We start from the raw sequence: 17,926 nt of genomic DNA, 5'->3' as shown, positions 1-17,926 counted from the left end.
CAGCCAGCATCCCGATTGGTGAGTATGAGAGAGAGGAGCAAGACAGAGAAAAGATGTCATGTAGAGAGAGAGGGGGTGTGAGAGAGAGAAAGAGACACAGTAACGGGGAAAGAAAAAGAGAGGGAGAAAAGATTAGAGAAAGAGTGGGAGAGAGTGTCAGAGAGAAGGAGAGAGGGGATGGGCAAGAGAGACAACGGTGGAGTCCTTTCAGTATTTTGATATGGGGCCCACAAGGTTATAGTGACGCCCATGGATGTAAACATATGTGCTTAAGCAAAGATATCACTAAAACCTGGACTGCTAGTGTGCTTTGGGGACAGAAACATAGTGATATACATGATAAAAAAAAACTGGGAGGGGGGGGCATTCTTATCATTCAAACTTTACTGCATTTACACTTAAAACACCCTTTTTCTAGGGATACCCACAAATATTAAGTTAAGTATCACCCAAAACATAAAGGAGGTACAGTACTCTGGGCCTTATTCAGACTTGACGGCTTATGTGAGAACTCACAGTGGAATGCGAGGAATAACCGCGCCTTGCAAAATTCCAGGAGAATTGTGAATGGATCGCTAATCGGTATCCACACACAAATCCATACGCAATTCACGAACCATCAAACGGATTTTACGGTCTATCCAAATGTAAGTCTGAGACTTCCACTAACTCAGACAGGCTGGAAGTTGTCATTATTGATGTCACAGACCCTCCTCAACAATGCCTGGGCATGCCTGCATTTTTTCCATCACACTCAAAAAACAGCAGGTTACCACCCCTAAAGGCCAGCATTTGGTCAGTCAAACCGCAAGAGGACGCGCAGTGAATGCTCCAAAGTTCATTATTATTTGCAGGATGCCTGGTCTGTACCCAGCGGAGCCTCTGGGAGGGATTACTGCACTGCCTGCTAGAGTCTTCACAGCCGGGCAGAGAGCTGCCCGGCTGTATTCAGTGTCAGGGAGGACACTACAGCAGCAGCACTAGAAGATCCTGACTCCCGGCTATTTTAAATCTTGCGCTGCTGCAGTCACCTGCTGGGTCCGCGAACCAATCAGAGCTCGCTTGTTGCCCGGCAGCCAATCAGGAGACCCCACTCCTGATTGGCTGCCGGAGCGCTAACGAGCTCTGATTGGTTCGCAGACCCGGCAGGTGACTGCTGCAGAGCAAGATTTAAAATAGCCGGGAGTCGGGATCTAGTCTAGTGCTGCTGCTGCAGTGTCCTCCCTGACACTGAATACAGCCAGGCAGCTCTCTGCTCGGCTGGTGAATTCTTTCCGGTGGCGGCGGAAGGCAGCTAAAGTAAAAAAAAAAAGTGTCCGAAATGGGGCAGGAGGCAGGCGCCGGGAAGGGCAGGTGCCGGCACATGCTGCCCGCAATTAGTGTATGGGGAATCATGCAAGGATGATTTGCGGAGGGAGGGCGGGCCCGGCGGCGCCATTCCACCAATCGCCGCCCGGAGCATGAGCTCCGGTGGCTCCGCCCTCCCTACGCCTCTGGTTCAACCTACTGTATAAGTTTCTGTAGAGAATGTGAAGAAGTCCAATTAGTTTAGGGCGGGAATTCTTCATTTAGCCACCAAACTAATGAAGGCATTAATTAGCCATTGTAGTCTATGAGCTGGGGCAGATTGGGAACTAAAAGCGGCCCTGGAAAAATTTCTAAAAGTGGCCTCATGTGGGCAGAACCCAATTAAATGAAGACAGAACCTTTTTGGAAGCTGTTGGTTGCAATGTTTGGAAGTCTAGTGGCCCCAGACCTTATAGTTGCTGTAACAAACCACAAAACCCCACACTTCACATAATACCCCTCTGCCCGACCTGAGACTGATCACAGATCCCAAACCACCATTAAGCAGACATACTCATTACCGTAATCCTCAGACTATCACAACTATCTTCACCTCTCCCCCAAATGGAGCCAAGAAACACCCAGACATTAGAACACCCCTAGATAGCACCCATTCATGTCCCTGTAACATAGAGGAGTGAAGAGACTGTTGATGCTGCTATTTAACTCCAAACACATCACAGGGATGGGCCGCATTCAGACCCTGTCCCTGCATAATATAGTTGATATATGTGGGCAGTATTTAAATTTCGTAGTGCCTGCTAATTGATACATATGCCCCTAAGCCACTAGCCACACTTTGTTGTCATATACATATTTCTTCACCTGCATATTCTTGGGCATTTCATTTGCGCAGTTTCCCGATGGTCAGGAAACTGCATGCACAGGACCTATTCTGCACATTTATATTATGGGTCCTGCAATTGCATAGCATTTGGGCAAATGCATCGGCCTGATTGACAGACAGGTGTTCAGGGGGAGGGATGGGGGTGGCCAGCTTTGCCCCTGCTTTCTGGGAGTGGCAAGGGCGAAGACTGCCCAATAAGGCACAATTTCCTTGGCCTTGCAAGACACCTTGGGCAGCCAGCCTGAGTAATGTCTAACTTACTCAGGCTGGTCCCTGTCACTCTCTTCTCTGTTTAGCAGAGCAGCGGTGAATAGATGAGTCACAGAAACAGAGACTTGAGGGCATGGTCAGCAGATCACAGAGTGCTGGTCATGCCTACCTTGACAAGAATGGGAGGGGTAGCTCACAATGGCATTATTATCATGCAGCCATGTCCCCTTTGCCATGGCCACACCCTCTTTCGGCCACGATTCAAACCTCCAATATGTTGGGAGGTTTGCTTTACGTAGGAATGACACATTAACTTTAGAAATTGTTAATTTAATTATTTTTGATGTATAATAACTTAAAAATCATAAATGTGTGTGTATATATATCAGCTGCCCCTGGTGCCAGAATGTCTTATAGTATAATGGTCCAAAATCCCATAAGGGAATAAACAGCACTCAGGAGACGGTATTACTGCATCAAAACAAACTCAGTGTATTGGTGACGTGTCTGGGGACAAACCCCGTCCTCAGCCCAATCAGGATATATATATTGGAATGGCTGCACTCAAACAGTAATGACAGGCCAGGCCTGAAATGTTATACCAACATTTCAATGTGTTTTTTTTTTTGCATTTTCGTCAGGGGGCTGTTCAGGTGCCGCTGTCGGGAAGGAGCTGCCACTTATCTCCGATTTGTATTGGTTTAAATTGAAGAGGAGTGCCACTACATTCAAGCACTCTCTCTCTACACACACACACACACAAAACTGGAAGCATGATACTTCAGCACATTTTTTTATTTTAAATTTGAAAAATAATATCTAGCTATAAAATGTCAGTCATGCTGAGAGAAAGAGAATGTTCAATTAATGACTGATACAGCAGTAAGTGCCAGCACAGTGTCAGGAGAACCAGAGAAGACTGTCAGTGTCAGGAACACACAAAGTTGTATCCAGGACACACGAAGGAAGAAAACATTATACATGTTTATTTTCTCAAGGATACTGTGAAAAGTGCATTGTGAGATTTCATGAATTAATTAAATCTAAATGTATTCAAAAACTTGTAGTTATCAATAATCTAGGATAGCACCGAAAGAAGCTAATTTGCATTTGCAAACCCTTAGCTAACACCCTCTCAGCAGGAAGCTGAAAGGTGATAGATTTATATACAAATGGACAAAACTGCTATTGCTGCTGTCAGGCAGTTGCATTATATAACTGAGAAATAAAGAAATTAAAAATATTTTTTTTGTATCTTTAGAAAACTACATCTTGCAAACTTTAAAAGATATTCTTCTATTCTTCTTTTGTTTGAAAATCCAACTTTTATAAATTGTCAAAATCACATCTGCATTTATTCAGTGGCCACAAGGGAATTCTGTAAAATAAACCTAGAACAGTGGTTCCCAAACTTTTTTGAATCACGGCACCCTGGAATATAAAAAACAAAAATCATGGTTCCCCTAGAATAAAAAAAGTTTCTTATTGAGAAAATTAGAAAAAAATATTGAACTAAATAAATAGTGATTAGATGTCATCCTTACGTTTAATTGTGTGGGGAAGAACAGAATTCACTTATGTTTGTTCATATAGTTTATGATTGACAGCCATAAAGCTCTGGTTTTGCCTATTACAATGACCATAAATAATTTTGCATTGCTGCTGATCCACCAACCCGAGGCACTCCTGCAAAGGTCCCGAGGCAGTACACGGTTCTTTTTTGGTGCAATATTTAACTAAACTTCAATTAACTGACTTGGCTGTATTTGTATTTGAACAGTCAATGTGAGCGACGCTGGAATTTTAATGGATATTTTGAGGATCTCTCACCACAACTTTGGCACTCAAAGGGTTAAGATACATGCGTAGATGTCCAAAACTTTTACCCCTTTCAGACATACTTCAAAATCCAAGGTTTTTGCACATGAACGCGCATCAACCCGGTATTTTGGTATGTCTGAAAGGGTCAACCCGAGTGTTAAAACCCGGATCTTTGACCCTTCTTTTTACCTGGGTTGAGAACCCGGGATTTACGAACCGGTTTGACCCTTTCAGACATAAGAAAAAACAGGGTTTTTCAGCAAATTACCAGGTAGAACTGCTTCACCTGGTAAATTGCTGCTGTAAGTGAGAAAGGGTGCAGGCCGCACATGGTAAAATGACCCAGAAATCAAAATGCCCAGGTAGTATGTCTAAAAGGTGTATAATATATGACACTCATCATTATCAACTTCTTCCCTGAGCCAAGTGGCTTGAATGGTCTGGAGAAGAATTGATAATGATGAATAGCGCTGTATATCGCCTGGGCTGGTTTCCTATAAAACAGGGGGATGGTGATTGTGGGTTCTCCCTCATAAAAAGAAAACCAGTACCAGGCTAGACAGACCTATCAGGTTACCCTATAACAGGGAAACCTGCATCACAGTGTGAACCAGCAGCAGCTTGTTTAGTCCAGATCTAGTGTAGTGCCTTCATAGGGGAGACTCCCATCCGAGAAAATGCTTCATATTTACAGCGTATTGTGAGGACACAGTTATACAATTACAGTAGTTTCCTGCTTCTTTGTTATTGCGGTGTTATCATTAGTGTAACACACTCTTTCATTACAGTTGAGTATTTTTATTCATTTGTCTGATCATTTTTAGGCTGTGTTCACATTGTACAGTATAGTGGGGTAAGTTTATACCAGGTGCCTGGAGGCGAAAACAAAGTTGTGATTCCTTTCCCCAGTAGCTCTTGCTGATGCATGTACCATCTATTGGCACCTGGCCCGAGTGCCTCTCTAAAGCTCCAGGTAGACAAATACAGTAATATCAGGTTACAAAAAATGCTGCACCATGCTATATATCAAAAGGTTATATCAAAAGTAGGCTAAATCTAGTAAATCCTGGCAAAGGGGACAGCAATGAAGACCACCATGGACACAATATGCAGCAAGAACAGACAAGCAGGCTAAAACTTAATGGCATCTATAGTGGGACAGAATGAAGGATGATTCAGTTGTTGGTGGTATTAACCCCTTCCCGACATTTGACGTACATTTACGTCATGGTCGGGATGTACTTCCCGACACATGGCATAAATGTACGTCATGACTTTAAACTGTCACCGCGTCTATAGACGCGGTGACAGAGGGACGATATCTGCTGTCCCTGACAGCAGACATCTTCCCTCATTGCCCAGGGGGGGCAGCGATGCCCCCCCCATCGGCGATCGCTGCGATTGGCTGTTCAAATGTGAACAGCCAATTGCAGCGTTTTCTGTGTTATGTGTATAATTTTGACTCTGCTGCCCCCTAGTGTCCAAAAAAAATAAAAGGAGGTTGAAATAATGATTGAAACATAAAGTATACATATGGTCTATGTTAGTTATTAACTATTTTGAGTGGTATGATTATTTGTCTCACAAGCAGAAAATTTAACATTTTGCAAATTGCAAAATGTTCAATTTTTTTACGACATTTTGGTATTTCACAAAAAAACACAGACTGTATCGACCAAAATTTACCACTAACTTGAAGTACAATGTGTCACGAGAAAACAATCTCAAAATCACTGGGATAAGTAAAAGCAAAAAAAAGTTATCCCCACATAAAGTGATACATGTCAGATTTGAAAAAAAGGGCTCTGTCAGGAAGGCAAAAACAGGCTGCGGCGGTAAGGGGTTAAGCTTTAAGACGAATAGGGATGATATTTGTATAATGGGATAGTGCTTATTATGGGCAAGTAAGGGAAGGGAAGGAAATGAATAAAGGATGAGGGTGATAAGGGGGGGGGGGGGGGGCAGTTTGAGCAGCAGACTGGGTTGGTGAGGAAGGTGTAATTGTTGTTAATCACTAAATTTAAAAAAAAAAAACTTTTGAAAATATTGCATCTAAAATACAGTAATTGTGCTGCATATACTAGGGCAGAAGTGGTCAACCAATGAGCACAAAAATATGTTATGGTAAGACAAAGAGCACATGCCTTGCTCCAACAAGGCCACGCCTCATTTTTCAGCTTCAAACTATCAGCACATTTTTTTATCATCTTTATTTTAAACCAGCAGCCCATTTAATTCATTTATAACACCTTGTGACACATTTATTTTAATTACAGCAACCCATTTGAGCACTCACATGTGACATTACTATATTGTTCTTGCAGGTTAAGACTACAGGTGACTAATATTGTAAATACATTTCATTAGCTTTGTCTCACTTTCTGTATATAGCTTTGGCTTCCTAACACTAATATTTATTAACATTATAGTTTTTCACTGGTGTGCTGCCCTGGGCTTTCTGTATTATGCTGTGTTTTTTTTATTTTTGGGTGGTTGCACCTAATTATAGTGCTAAGGGACTTATTCATACATTTGCGTAAATATACATGTAACCAAGATCTCTGAATTCTGTTACCATATAGGATTAATATCTTGCTATATCATTCAGGGTGCTTTTTTTAGTCTTCTACAACTAAAACAGAACAAGAGTTTTAGGGAGGAAGTATCATGTCAAACCACTGTATTTAACTTGATTGAAGAATTTTGGCATGGGAGCAGGTCACTGGAAGACTAGGAGTGATGCTGCCAACCTGTGTCCACCAGGACAATATTTCTGCCATGCGGGCAACATTTGAAGTGGATTGTGACCCAGTTAGAAAAGGAGATAGGGATCTCATTGGGATCCATCTGCTTGACACGCCAAGGAAAAGTTGACCTGATCAAGGTTTCTGCACACTGGATGCGCAATCAGCTGACTTCAAAGTGTAAAGACGCTTGGGAAACTTGGTGCCACAACAAGCTGGCCATGAAGATGTTTGATCAAACTCTGTCTAGGAGATCATCAGTGGTGATGAATCTTGGGTCTACAGTGTCAAATACGAGCCCAAACAACAGTTGGCTCAGTGAAGGTTTGAGGATGGCAGTTATTATAGTGAACACAGAGTGGGCCAGTGGATGACACTCTGGGTCTGAGCGCAATACCGGTTTTTGTAAATGGCTATTAGATGCCTCTCAATAAATAGCATGTCACATGGTACATTATATCAGCTGCAGCAGAAGGCCTGTCCGTATTCCACTTCTATCTGCTGTAATTAGGGTGAAATGTCTCATTTGTACAAGGAAATTAGTCAGAAAATTATTGGAAATGGGTAAAGTGGTCTGCAAAGCAAATTACATTTCAATTGCACTAAGTAGATGGCAGGGTGAGGATATGGAGACAATACGAAAGCATGGATTATTCTGGATCCACTACCATCAAACCTTCAGGAACTTGTGCATGTGCAAGACATTGCAAATGTGCGCTTTGTGTATCATAGACTTTTGACTGGGTTCTTTCGCTTGCTGTTGAATTCACTCTGCATTCTAATTTCAGTTTTAAAATGTAATAAACCATCACTACAGCTCCATATATCACAGTAAGAGACGTGTATTACCTGAACACAACCAAGTGTAACAGAGATCTGGCTTGAGTCTGTTGTCAGTTCGGAACTCTGATTTAAAAAAAGAAACTGGGGTTTTGGTTTGCATCTAAGTAGGTGCAAATTACATGATTTTAGGGGTTTTTTTTAATCGATTTTATAACTTGTCATGTATCAGGGTTAATTGAATAGCCCAATAGCATCACCTAAATGCAGTAATTTAGCACAGCTAATTGAATACCGGCCTACATATGATGTATTTATTCTATCAAACAATGGAAAACAAACAATACATTATAAGTATAAACTATGTTGGACTATGGTATAAAAAGAGTCCATTATAAGAATGCGGTGTTAAGGGCTCACGGTTAGGGGTACGGCAAGCCTCCAGAGGGGATGTGGTCATTCTCCAGAGAGAATGGTTTGGCCAACCATTTGAGTATGCATGGCCTGGGCCCCTTGATAAATATACTGTAGTTGGTGCATGATAATGCCCCAGATTAATAACTGCAATGCCCTGTAGTCCTGTCCAGTATAATGTAACATACTTATAACATAATTCAAGAGCACAATCTGGAACCGGATCTCTCGGTGGGGATGGTGTTTCCCTGTATCCCTCTGGACCAGTCCAACCCTGAACAGTACATAATAGATTTCTAGTCCATGGATAGGAGACAAGACTTATGAGTTAAGTTACAGCTCGACAGGAGAGGAATTCCAGTCTACTACAGAGCATATCCATTGTTACACTTGGAGTATGGTACGTAATGTGCAGCAAATTATACTCCTCTGTCAACAAGTGAAAACATGTATGAAAGGATGTACATATGATAATGACTATTATTATGCTGCAATAAAAACACCCTATGCTTGGTGTTAACTTGTAATTAAAGTAGGGCTGTGTTGTTACAGTCAGATTTGTGAGATCTAAGTGATGAGAATGTAGAATATTGTATTGTAATACTTATTGACCTACATTACTCATTCTGACCACAGAGCAGTGCTTGTCCATCCCAATACAGTTAACAGCTACTTTTTCATCTGAATTTATACCTTTGTAATACCCCCCTCACACCGCATCCTACACCCGGGTTATTGCCGGCTTGATGATGTATCAACCAGGGTCGAGGTCTGATGTGAAAGCACCAAAACCTATAACCCGGGTCCAGGAAACTGGCATTCCGGCCGAGTTAAATGAAGGGTTAATCCCAGGTCGGAGCCAGGTTAAGGTGCAGTGAGATACCCCTTTTAAACCAAAATTCCGGATCAGACCCGGTATTTGGAACACTGTTCCAATCCGGGATTTGCCCCGTTTACACTGCGGTGCCAACCCGGGCAGCACCATTATTTACACTGCACACCGATGCAGGGGGTGATGCTTGGAAATTACATCATGTCCAAGTGATGGGACCACCAATCGCCACACTCGGGAGCAAGCACAGCATGAAGGTAAGCTGCTGGGCTACCCTCAGCCTCCGTGCATCCCTAGCCCAGATCTGTAGGTGAATGGATGCTGGACACAGGCATCCATTCACCTCCTCCCTGGCTCCGCTGGGTCTTCACAGTACAGCAGCGGAGGCTGTGTGCGTCTCCCGCCCAACCCTCTTACTGACCACAGAATACTGCGGTCGGTAGGTTGGGCTCCCCATTGGTGTAAACACACACTGGGTCGGATGACCCGGCATACCAGTTTACACTGCCACCCCACTATGGAGGAGGCAGCGCTTGAAAACATTGTCAGCTCCAAGTGCTACCCTCTCCTATGCCCTCCGATGATGCGTTGCCGCTATGCCCCACCTGGCTTCAGTGACTATTCTTTTTGCCGGGTCGCTGTGGAAGCTAAAACCTTGCAAATGCCGGGTCACTCCCAGGACGGACCAGTGTCCAAATCCCAGGTGCTACATGGCATTTGCAATGTGAAAGGGGTATTAATATAATATATAAAGGGGTATATTTAGTAAAGCCCAGTTTACAGATGCAGAGATGTTGCCCATAGCAACCACCTTCTAAAACTTTTTAGAGATATCTATAATCGGATTGGTTACTCTAGGTCAGTGGTTCCCAACCCTGGTCCTCAAGTACCCCCAACAGTGCACGTTTTCCAGGTCTCCACACAGAATAACAAGTTTCATAATTAGCTCCACCTGTGGATCTTTTAAAATGTATCTGAATGATGAGTGCACCTGGGTGCTGGGTGACCTGGAGAACCTGTACTGTTGGGGGTACTTGAGGACCAGGGTTGGGAACCACTGCTCTAGGTGACATCTCCACTTCTAAAAACCCTTTTACATTAGCAATTATACCCCCGAGTATGTACAAACAGTATCAATATATTACCCAGGTTGAGATGGGAAGGAGTCCAGAATGTTGGTTTAATTGGGTGCCGGATGGCTCCCCGACAGTCAGGATTCCGACAGTCATTACTCCGACGTCGGAATCACGACTGCTCCCTCATGGGGGTCCACGACCCCCATAGAGGGAGAATAAAATGTAAATAAAGAATAGTGGTGAGCGCAAGGGGCTTCATTGCGCTCCCCCCCGCTGTGCAGTCGCGATCCCGACGTCTGAGTAATGACTGTTGGAATCCCAACTGTCGGGCAAATATACCACACCCGTTTAATTATGGCCACTTTACTGTATGGCCATCTTGCCTATTATAAATTGTATTAGTGTGTAATAAAATTCAGGCAATATTTAATCAAAGTGAAGTCATGCAGCAAACGTAATTCACATGTGTTTGATTTACATACAGATGGAGCCCCTCTTATCTTTGCAGGGACTGGCGATTCTATCTCCTGCCCCAGCCAGCGGGCACGAGACGCTCGCACGCCCTGTTGCGATGGAGCTTCCTGCCACCATCCACCGCTGCCACAAACCCCCCTAACCCTGCCCGTCTCCCTGAAGCGGAGTTGGCCAGGGTCCTGCTGCCCAGTGATTGAGACACACACGCGTCCCAGTCTGATGGAGCCCCTCTCCGCTAGCGCTCACCAGCAGGGAGGTTCTGACGAGTGCTGAGATTGAAAGAGAGGGGCTCCATCTGTAGGAGACAATGGGGCAGATGTATTAAGCCATAACAAGAGATAAATGCAAGTGTGATAAGGAGAGATAAACAGCCAGCCAATCACCTGCTAACTGCCATGTTACAGGCTGTGTTTGAAAAAGGTCAGTAATGATTGGCTGGACATTTATCTCTCCTTATCACACTTGAATTTATCACTTGTTAAGGCTTAATACATCTGCCCCATAGTAGGCTACGCAAGGTTGTACTGTATGCAGTCAGACCGTCAGTCGTACAAAAGATTGCCGTAGGAGCAGTTTTAGCCAGTACTGTCCATATTTCCATACAAAACAAAAAAGGTCATTCTGATAACCTGTGGAAATCACACTTTCTGGCTTCTAGGTAAGTAATTTCTTACATTCCATTTTACATAATGGGGGAAATTTACTAAAGGAAATTTGTAAAAAAAAATAGGTGTATTTGTATTTAGAAATACACTTACATTTACTATCCCGAAAATATGGCAATTAGTATTGATGTGCTATCAATACGAATTGCCGTATTTTCGGGATAGTAAATGTCAAAAATAAGTGTATTTCTAAATACAAATACACCGATTTTTTTTACAAATTTCCTTTAGTAAATTTCCCCAATATGTCAGTTATATGCATCCATAAATGTCCACAAAGTACCGATGACCATTACTTTGCGCATGTGTAGTAAGGGTCTGCACTGCCATAGAACATAGTGATTGACAGTCTGCAGTCATTTGAGGTTGGAGAAGGTCAGCAGCGGCAGCTGTTTCACAAGACGGAGTCAAGTTATATCCATTTTGTGGGTTTTCGGACCTGGCCCAGATTTTAATAAGCTTAAAAAAAGGGTGTTGCACTGGATGTCAAAAGTAATAACTGTTTTCAGTTTTAAAAGATTATAGGTCACAAACATAATAAAAAAATGAAAATACAATACATGCATAAAGTAAATAACATGCTTCTATGTTGCAAATAAAAATGAGGACTGAACTCAACAGTGACAATGACATATCTTATTAACCACACTGTGTACATAGTCTATATTATTGTGCGCTTTCTTCTTGCAAATGTAATTTATTTTGCATTGCAAAAGGGCATATTTTTCTTGCCAAATGCTTTACCTGCTGAGCAATTCTTCACCTAATGTTCGGATCCAAGTTTTGACACATCTGTTGCTGTTCATGCCAAACATGATTATATAATAATAATATTGCTATGCACATTACACCCACACAAGTACTACGGTGTACTTTCCAAAAGAAAGCAAGTTGTATACTATGTAGGCAGGGCTGATGCAAGGCTACATGGGGGGGGGGGGGGGTGCGACTAGCCTGCTGCACGGTGGGGGCAGCTTCATGGGGTCTGAGGGGAACCTGTGGCTCTGTCTGCAAACTGCGGTCACAGGGGTCCTCGCAGCGCTGTGTATTAAGTTGGCGGGGTCCCTGCGGTAACTTGGAAATAACTAGCGCTATCCGTCTGGTCACCGCTAGTTATTTCCAAGTCACCGTCCCAAAGCAACCAATCCGATTCTGCTTTGATTTATCTACAGTAGTACACAGGTTCTCAGGGTGCTCCTGCAGGGTGACATGGAAAACTTCACCTGTGTGGGGATCTGAGGACTAAGTTTGAGAATCACTGATCCAGTACCTCCTAGAACAGTGATGACTAACCTTGACACTCCAGCTGTTGTTGAACTACACATTCCAGCATGCCCTGCTACAGTTTTACTATTTAGCCATGCTAAAACTGATGCAGAGCATGCTGGGATGTGTAGTTCAATAACAGCAGGAGTGTCAAGGTTATCCATCACTGTTCTAGAAGATAGTAGCTTGACTTTGTATAGTTGGTATGGGCAACAGCTCCACTTTGCAAGTACATGTGTCCCACTATGAATTAGGCCCTAAGACAGTTAGGTTTTTAAATGGTCAGTAAAAGGGCTGTAATAGTTGAGATGGAACTTTTAGATTCCAATGACCCCGCTCTATCTGCCTTTTAGGCATGACCATCCGTGTGCATTCCTAGATGGTAAAATGGTAATTGGCCATCGGTGGTTGCACAATGCAGATGTGTCTTGCTACAGCTTTGAAGCATTTTATAGTTTGTTATAACAAAATCACAATGTTAATGCATTGCGGCATATCATGTGCATCTGCATTACTAGCTTCCATTGGACTCAATGCAGTGAATGTCATAATGGGACACCACAAGCAGACATATATTTGTATGTACTGGATGACCATTAATAGAATTAATAGAATTGCCACCTGATAGTCATAAGTTTAAGTGCAAATATATGTTCCCTTACCAAAAGAGTATGATCAGACATTGAAAAGAAAAATATATAGAGTTGTACTTTAATTTTTAAGAATTAATTAAAAATGTAGAAAACAAATACATAATGACGTACAATAAATAGATGACAGACTGTATAGTGATTGGATTCAACAATTACCATCCCAGATATTTGTAAGATCTCTGCCAGATCACTAGACCCCGCCCCTGAGGACTCCTCTCAACATACTACACTTGCAGTTAGATCACTGGACCCCAAAACGGATCTTTTAACAAAATCTGTCTGGACAGTTGGTGGTATCAGTTTTCTTTAGAAATAAAAAGTGCGTTTACAGTACTTTCAAATTCCATCTGTATATTCTGTATTGGCTCAGCATTTGGTACCTCCCCAGTAACATCAGTCCAAGCACCCCCCTACTTTAATTAACCATTTGTAAGGAGCTTTACATTTTGATCAAATGGTTTTATTTATCTTACTAAGCAGTGACCTCTCTTCTCTGGAGTGTATGCATGTAGGGATTTTTCTTTCTTAAACTCTTTATTTGTAATAGGAAACAGATGAAGACATCAACAATGGCAAACAGAAATCCAAACATTCCCTTTGTATTTTGTGTGAAAAACTGAAAGGAAATACAAGGAGGTGGGTGGAGGGGATAAGGTCCTATGGTCGACCTAATGATGGTTGACAGTCATTAGGTCGATACTGTTGGGTCGACATGGGACGAGGTCAACGCGGTGCACCTAAAACTGTGTCCATGTCGACTGTGTCAACATTCGGGTAAAAAAAAAGTGAAAAACACCATGTCGACCTTTTGACTGTCAACCTAACCCATGTCAACCTAGACACATGTTGACCTTGTCCCATGTCGAACTAGATACCTGTCGACCTTGCTGTATGTCGATCACCATTAGGTAGGACCAAGGATCCCAACCCGGGAGGAGATGGGGGTGGGGGAACAAGAATGCTGTACAATCAGTATAAGACATGACACAGTAAATCTCAAATAACATTATCCGATGACATGAAGACCAGCATGGGGAACACAAACAAGCTCAACAAAAGGTGTGTGTGATGACAATGTAGAAGTTGGTGTGGAAGAGAATAAGTACTTATGTCACGCTTATATTATGCTGCTAATTCTGCAGATATTAGGTAATACTTTCCATGCTTGCAATATGATGGGGTCTTTCAATTCTTAACAAATAAAGCATTAGCCATGTCTAGGTCATGAGAGATCAATGTGTTGGCTTGTGTGCTCTCAGCCGGCATAAGATGATAGAGGGGGAAGGTACAAGTGTCTATGGATATTGGTAGCTCAGACATAGAATTAAGAATGGACAGAACCTTATTCCACAAAAGGAAACAAATTACTTGATTTATCAAAAAGCTATAAAGCTTAAAAAGAGAATGCAAGTGTTCACACTCCAGTAGACCTGTGCAGCAGGTAACTTCTTAGAAGTACAGAAGGTTGAGTCTGAGTGATCGGAGGCACTTTTCTTGGAAAAAAAAATGCTGTGCACAGTCACACATTGGGATAGAGTCAGTGGTGTCACATATATTAGGAACATCTGTTAACTATTCTCAAATGACACTCATCAAAGCTGCAGGACAAAAGTCACAATGAAATAAAACAATGTAACTTGCAACTACACGGTGATGTGTGTGCTAGTTGCAATTTGCGCCTATAAATTGTGTGCAGATTTTAATATACTACAATAGTATGTAGTATAATAGCATGAAATGTAGTACAAAAATCCCACGGGAGTGGGCATCGCATCACAAATATTACGCAGTGCTTTTACAGAGAATATTTGAACATTCACATCAGTCCCTGCCCCAGTGGAGCTTACAATATTTATTCCCTACCACATGTACACGCACACACAGACATTCTAAGGTTAATTTTTTGTTGGGAGCCAATGAACCTATCCGTATATTTTTGGATTGTGGGAGGAAACCGGAACACCTGGGAGGGAAGAATATACAAACTCCACGCAGTTAAGGCCATTGAACCAATAATCTCAGTGCTGTGAGGCAGTAATACTAACCATTACACCATCCATAAGTCTTTGAAACAAATGTTTTGGATGCCAACTGCTTATTCCACATGTCCAACAAGATTACATCATTTTGTAAAGTAAAGTAAAAAGCATTATAATTTGTATGCTTCTTGGAGACCATTTTGACACTTCAAACTATTCCATATTGTCATCTCTGTAAACCATTCATCCAACAATAAAAATAAAAAGTAATTAAAACGTATTCCCTTTTAAGTTATGTTAAATGTTATTAAACCAGTTTAGTGCTGACAATATCCAAGCAGCGACCCAGATAAAAAGGTGCAGTGTGAGGTGCGTGCCGATTGGTTAGTTAATCCCAACTTAACAAAAATGCATCCACTATTTTTTTTATGTTTTACAATCAGGTTTAGCACTGATTTAGTCATATTTCCAAAAATAATTTTGGTTTCAAGTTCCTATATACAGTTCTCTAACTCAAAGTAACAGTAACAAATTATATGATAGGGTGTTCTTCCATGTTGCCTTTTTGTTTTGAGAGCAGAGCTGCAACATCAAAATGCAATAATATTCCGAAAACAAACAAAAACATAAATCAAATAAACGCTGGCTTCCATTTCTTTAAAAAAAAAAAAAAAAAAAAATGCAGTTTGTATTTGTCACCAGCACCTCCTAGTGGATATTCCATAAAATTGTTCCTCATGTTTTGGAAAAAGCTGTTAAGAGGGAACCTGATAGTACAATACAAAATGCCAGCACCAGGAGCAGGTAGTTCCTTAGGCCCTGTAAAAGAGGAAATTAAATGACTATGAAACACAGATTATACACCATAAACTTAATTCAGATTTCTATACACAGTTAGAGGAAAGGCTGTGCAACTAGTTATCATGAGGCCTGTGTTTTGGCATTGTGTTTGATTTGAGGCCACAGGCTGTTATCAGGCCAATTTTTTAATATCATGAACAATATCACTACCATTTTCAAGTAGATATCTATTAATTGGTGATTTAGTTAGAAAGCTTAAACATCTCCATAACTAAACATCTATTTCTTTCCCTCAACACTCCAATATATTAAATATAGATTTTATGGGTGATTTTTTTATACTGTGAAAAAAAAAACATACACACTAGGCAGCATTTGAGCTGAAAGCAGCGCAAAATGTAAAAGTGAGCTGCTTTCAGCTCAGTCACCCAGTGTGTATGGGCCTTAAGTTTATTTACTAAGATGGGAGGTCCATTGAAGATGGGATGTTGCTATGGGCAACCAATCCAATTTTATAATATTTTAGAAAGTGCTAAATAAATAAGTAGATTCTGAATGTACTGAACACCAGATCAGGACCAGACTAAAGGGGGGGGGGGGGGGGGGGCAGGGGGTCAGTATCACGGAAGCAGACTTAGGTCTACAGCCATTAGGTCGACCCCGGAAGGTCGACTGTCCCCAAGGTCGACAGGGTTAAAGGTCGACATGGCTCAAGGTCGACATGTTAGGTCGACAGTCATTAGGTCGACATGAGTTTTTCACTGTTTTTTGACCCGAATGTCGACACAGTCGACATGGACACAGTTGGAGTCGAACCGCAGCCCCTCGCATCGCTCGCGATGCTTCAGGCACGGTGCTATTTTATTCTCCCACCACACCCTAGTGGATGGTAGGGCATGAAATACCGCCTGTCGGCACATGTCGGCTCAAAAAACAGTGAAAAACTCATGTCGACCTAAAACCATGTCGACCTTAAGTCATGTCGACATTTAACCCTGTCGACCTTCCGGGGTCGACCTAATGACTGTCGACCTAAGTCTGGTCTGACAGATGACCGTTTCCCAGTATCACTTAGCCCCCTTTCTGTTAGGGTGCCCCGCTGCTGCAGACTAGATGGGTAAGAGCGATCCGATCTGCGGTGCTGTGTTCCCGGCGCCTTACTGTCTGGCTGCTGAGTATGATTGGTTCTGATTGTTGCAGACTTCCACTGCTCTACACCATACAATAAAGAAAACAAGTTTTTAAATTTATTTTAGCAGTGTGAAAAAGTGGAGATTTACATGCGGCTAGAGTAAAAAAATGTAGAGGCACACTAAAAACCACTCCTAAAAGGATACGGATACTTTAAACTTACCCTTATTTCTTTAAAAACTAAAACTCCCCACATAGCAGCAACCAATCCAGGACCCTGTGATAACAATATAGAGTTAATACACATCTACAAAGACATGTACAAAAGATACATGGGGTGATTCTGGTTCCTTCGGAATGTGGCAAGTTCATTGTGGGACTGTGCATGGTCTTTTATGCGAAAATGTATTTGCGAATGGCTTCAGCGACTTGCATAGTTGCCGAGCCGTTCGCAGGGAGGGCCAGACGGCGGCGGTGTCGGGTGTCGCCCATGTGAACACCCAGCGTTTTATGGTCATCCCCATGATAATGCTGGGCGTTCCTATGCGAATGCGGGCAGGCTGATGTGTGCCAAAAGCAGGTGGCTGACAGCACAGGATGATGGCCGTCCGCCCGGTCTTCATCCCGGCACACGCAAATAAAAGTCAGTTTTTACAGACTTATTTGCAAGCCCAGGAGAATCATTTGATGGATCGGCAAATGGAATACAAACCAGACATTATTTTAAATTAAGAATAGTTAAAAACAATAAAGTTCAGTGTAATTCTGAAAACCAATAGTTCCACATTGTATTGCTTACACCAAAATATCTATTAAAAGGGAATACATACAAGCTAGAAATATGTATGTATCCAACCAAAATTGACTAGATAGTCTCTAATCCTTC

The 17,926-nt window shown here is 42.2% G+C and overlaps 1 protein-coding gene across 1 annotated transcript in view; it reads right to left on the bottom strand.

The window, feature by feature from the left end:
- Nucleotides 1-13,173: 13,173 nt before the first annotated feature.
- TMEM144 (transmembrane protein 144) overlaps nucleotides 13,174-17,926 on the bottom strand; it is a 37,746-nt gene continuing 32,993 nt past the window's right edge. Inside the window, exons 11-12 of the mRNA XM_083172479.1 lie at nucleotides 17,264-17,317; nucleotides 13,174-15,927 (exon numbers count right to left, since the gene is read on the bottom strand). Coding sequence (XP_083028605.1) covers nucleotides 15,844-15,927; nucleotides 17,264-17,317 — 138 coding nt within the window. The 3' untranslated portion in view covers nucleotides 13,174-15,843. The remainder of the gene's footprint in view (nucleotides 15,928-17,263; nucleotides 17,318-17,926) is intronic.

Source organism: Crinia signifera, chromosome 1 (genome assembly GCF_055691185.1).
Source record: "Crinia signifera chromosome 1, ASM5569118v1, whole genome shotgun sequence".
Classification (NCBI taxonomy): domain Eukaryota; kingdom Metazoa; phylum Chordata; class Amphibia; order Anura; family Myobatrachidae; genus Crinia; species Crinia signifera.
This window is presented reverse-complemented; position numbering and strand designations above follow the sequence as displayed.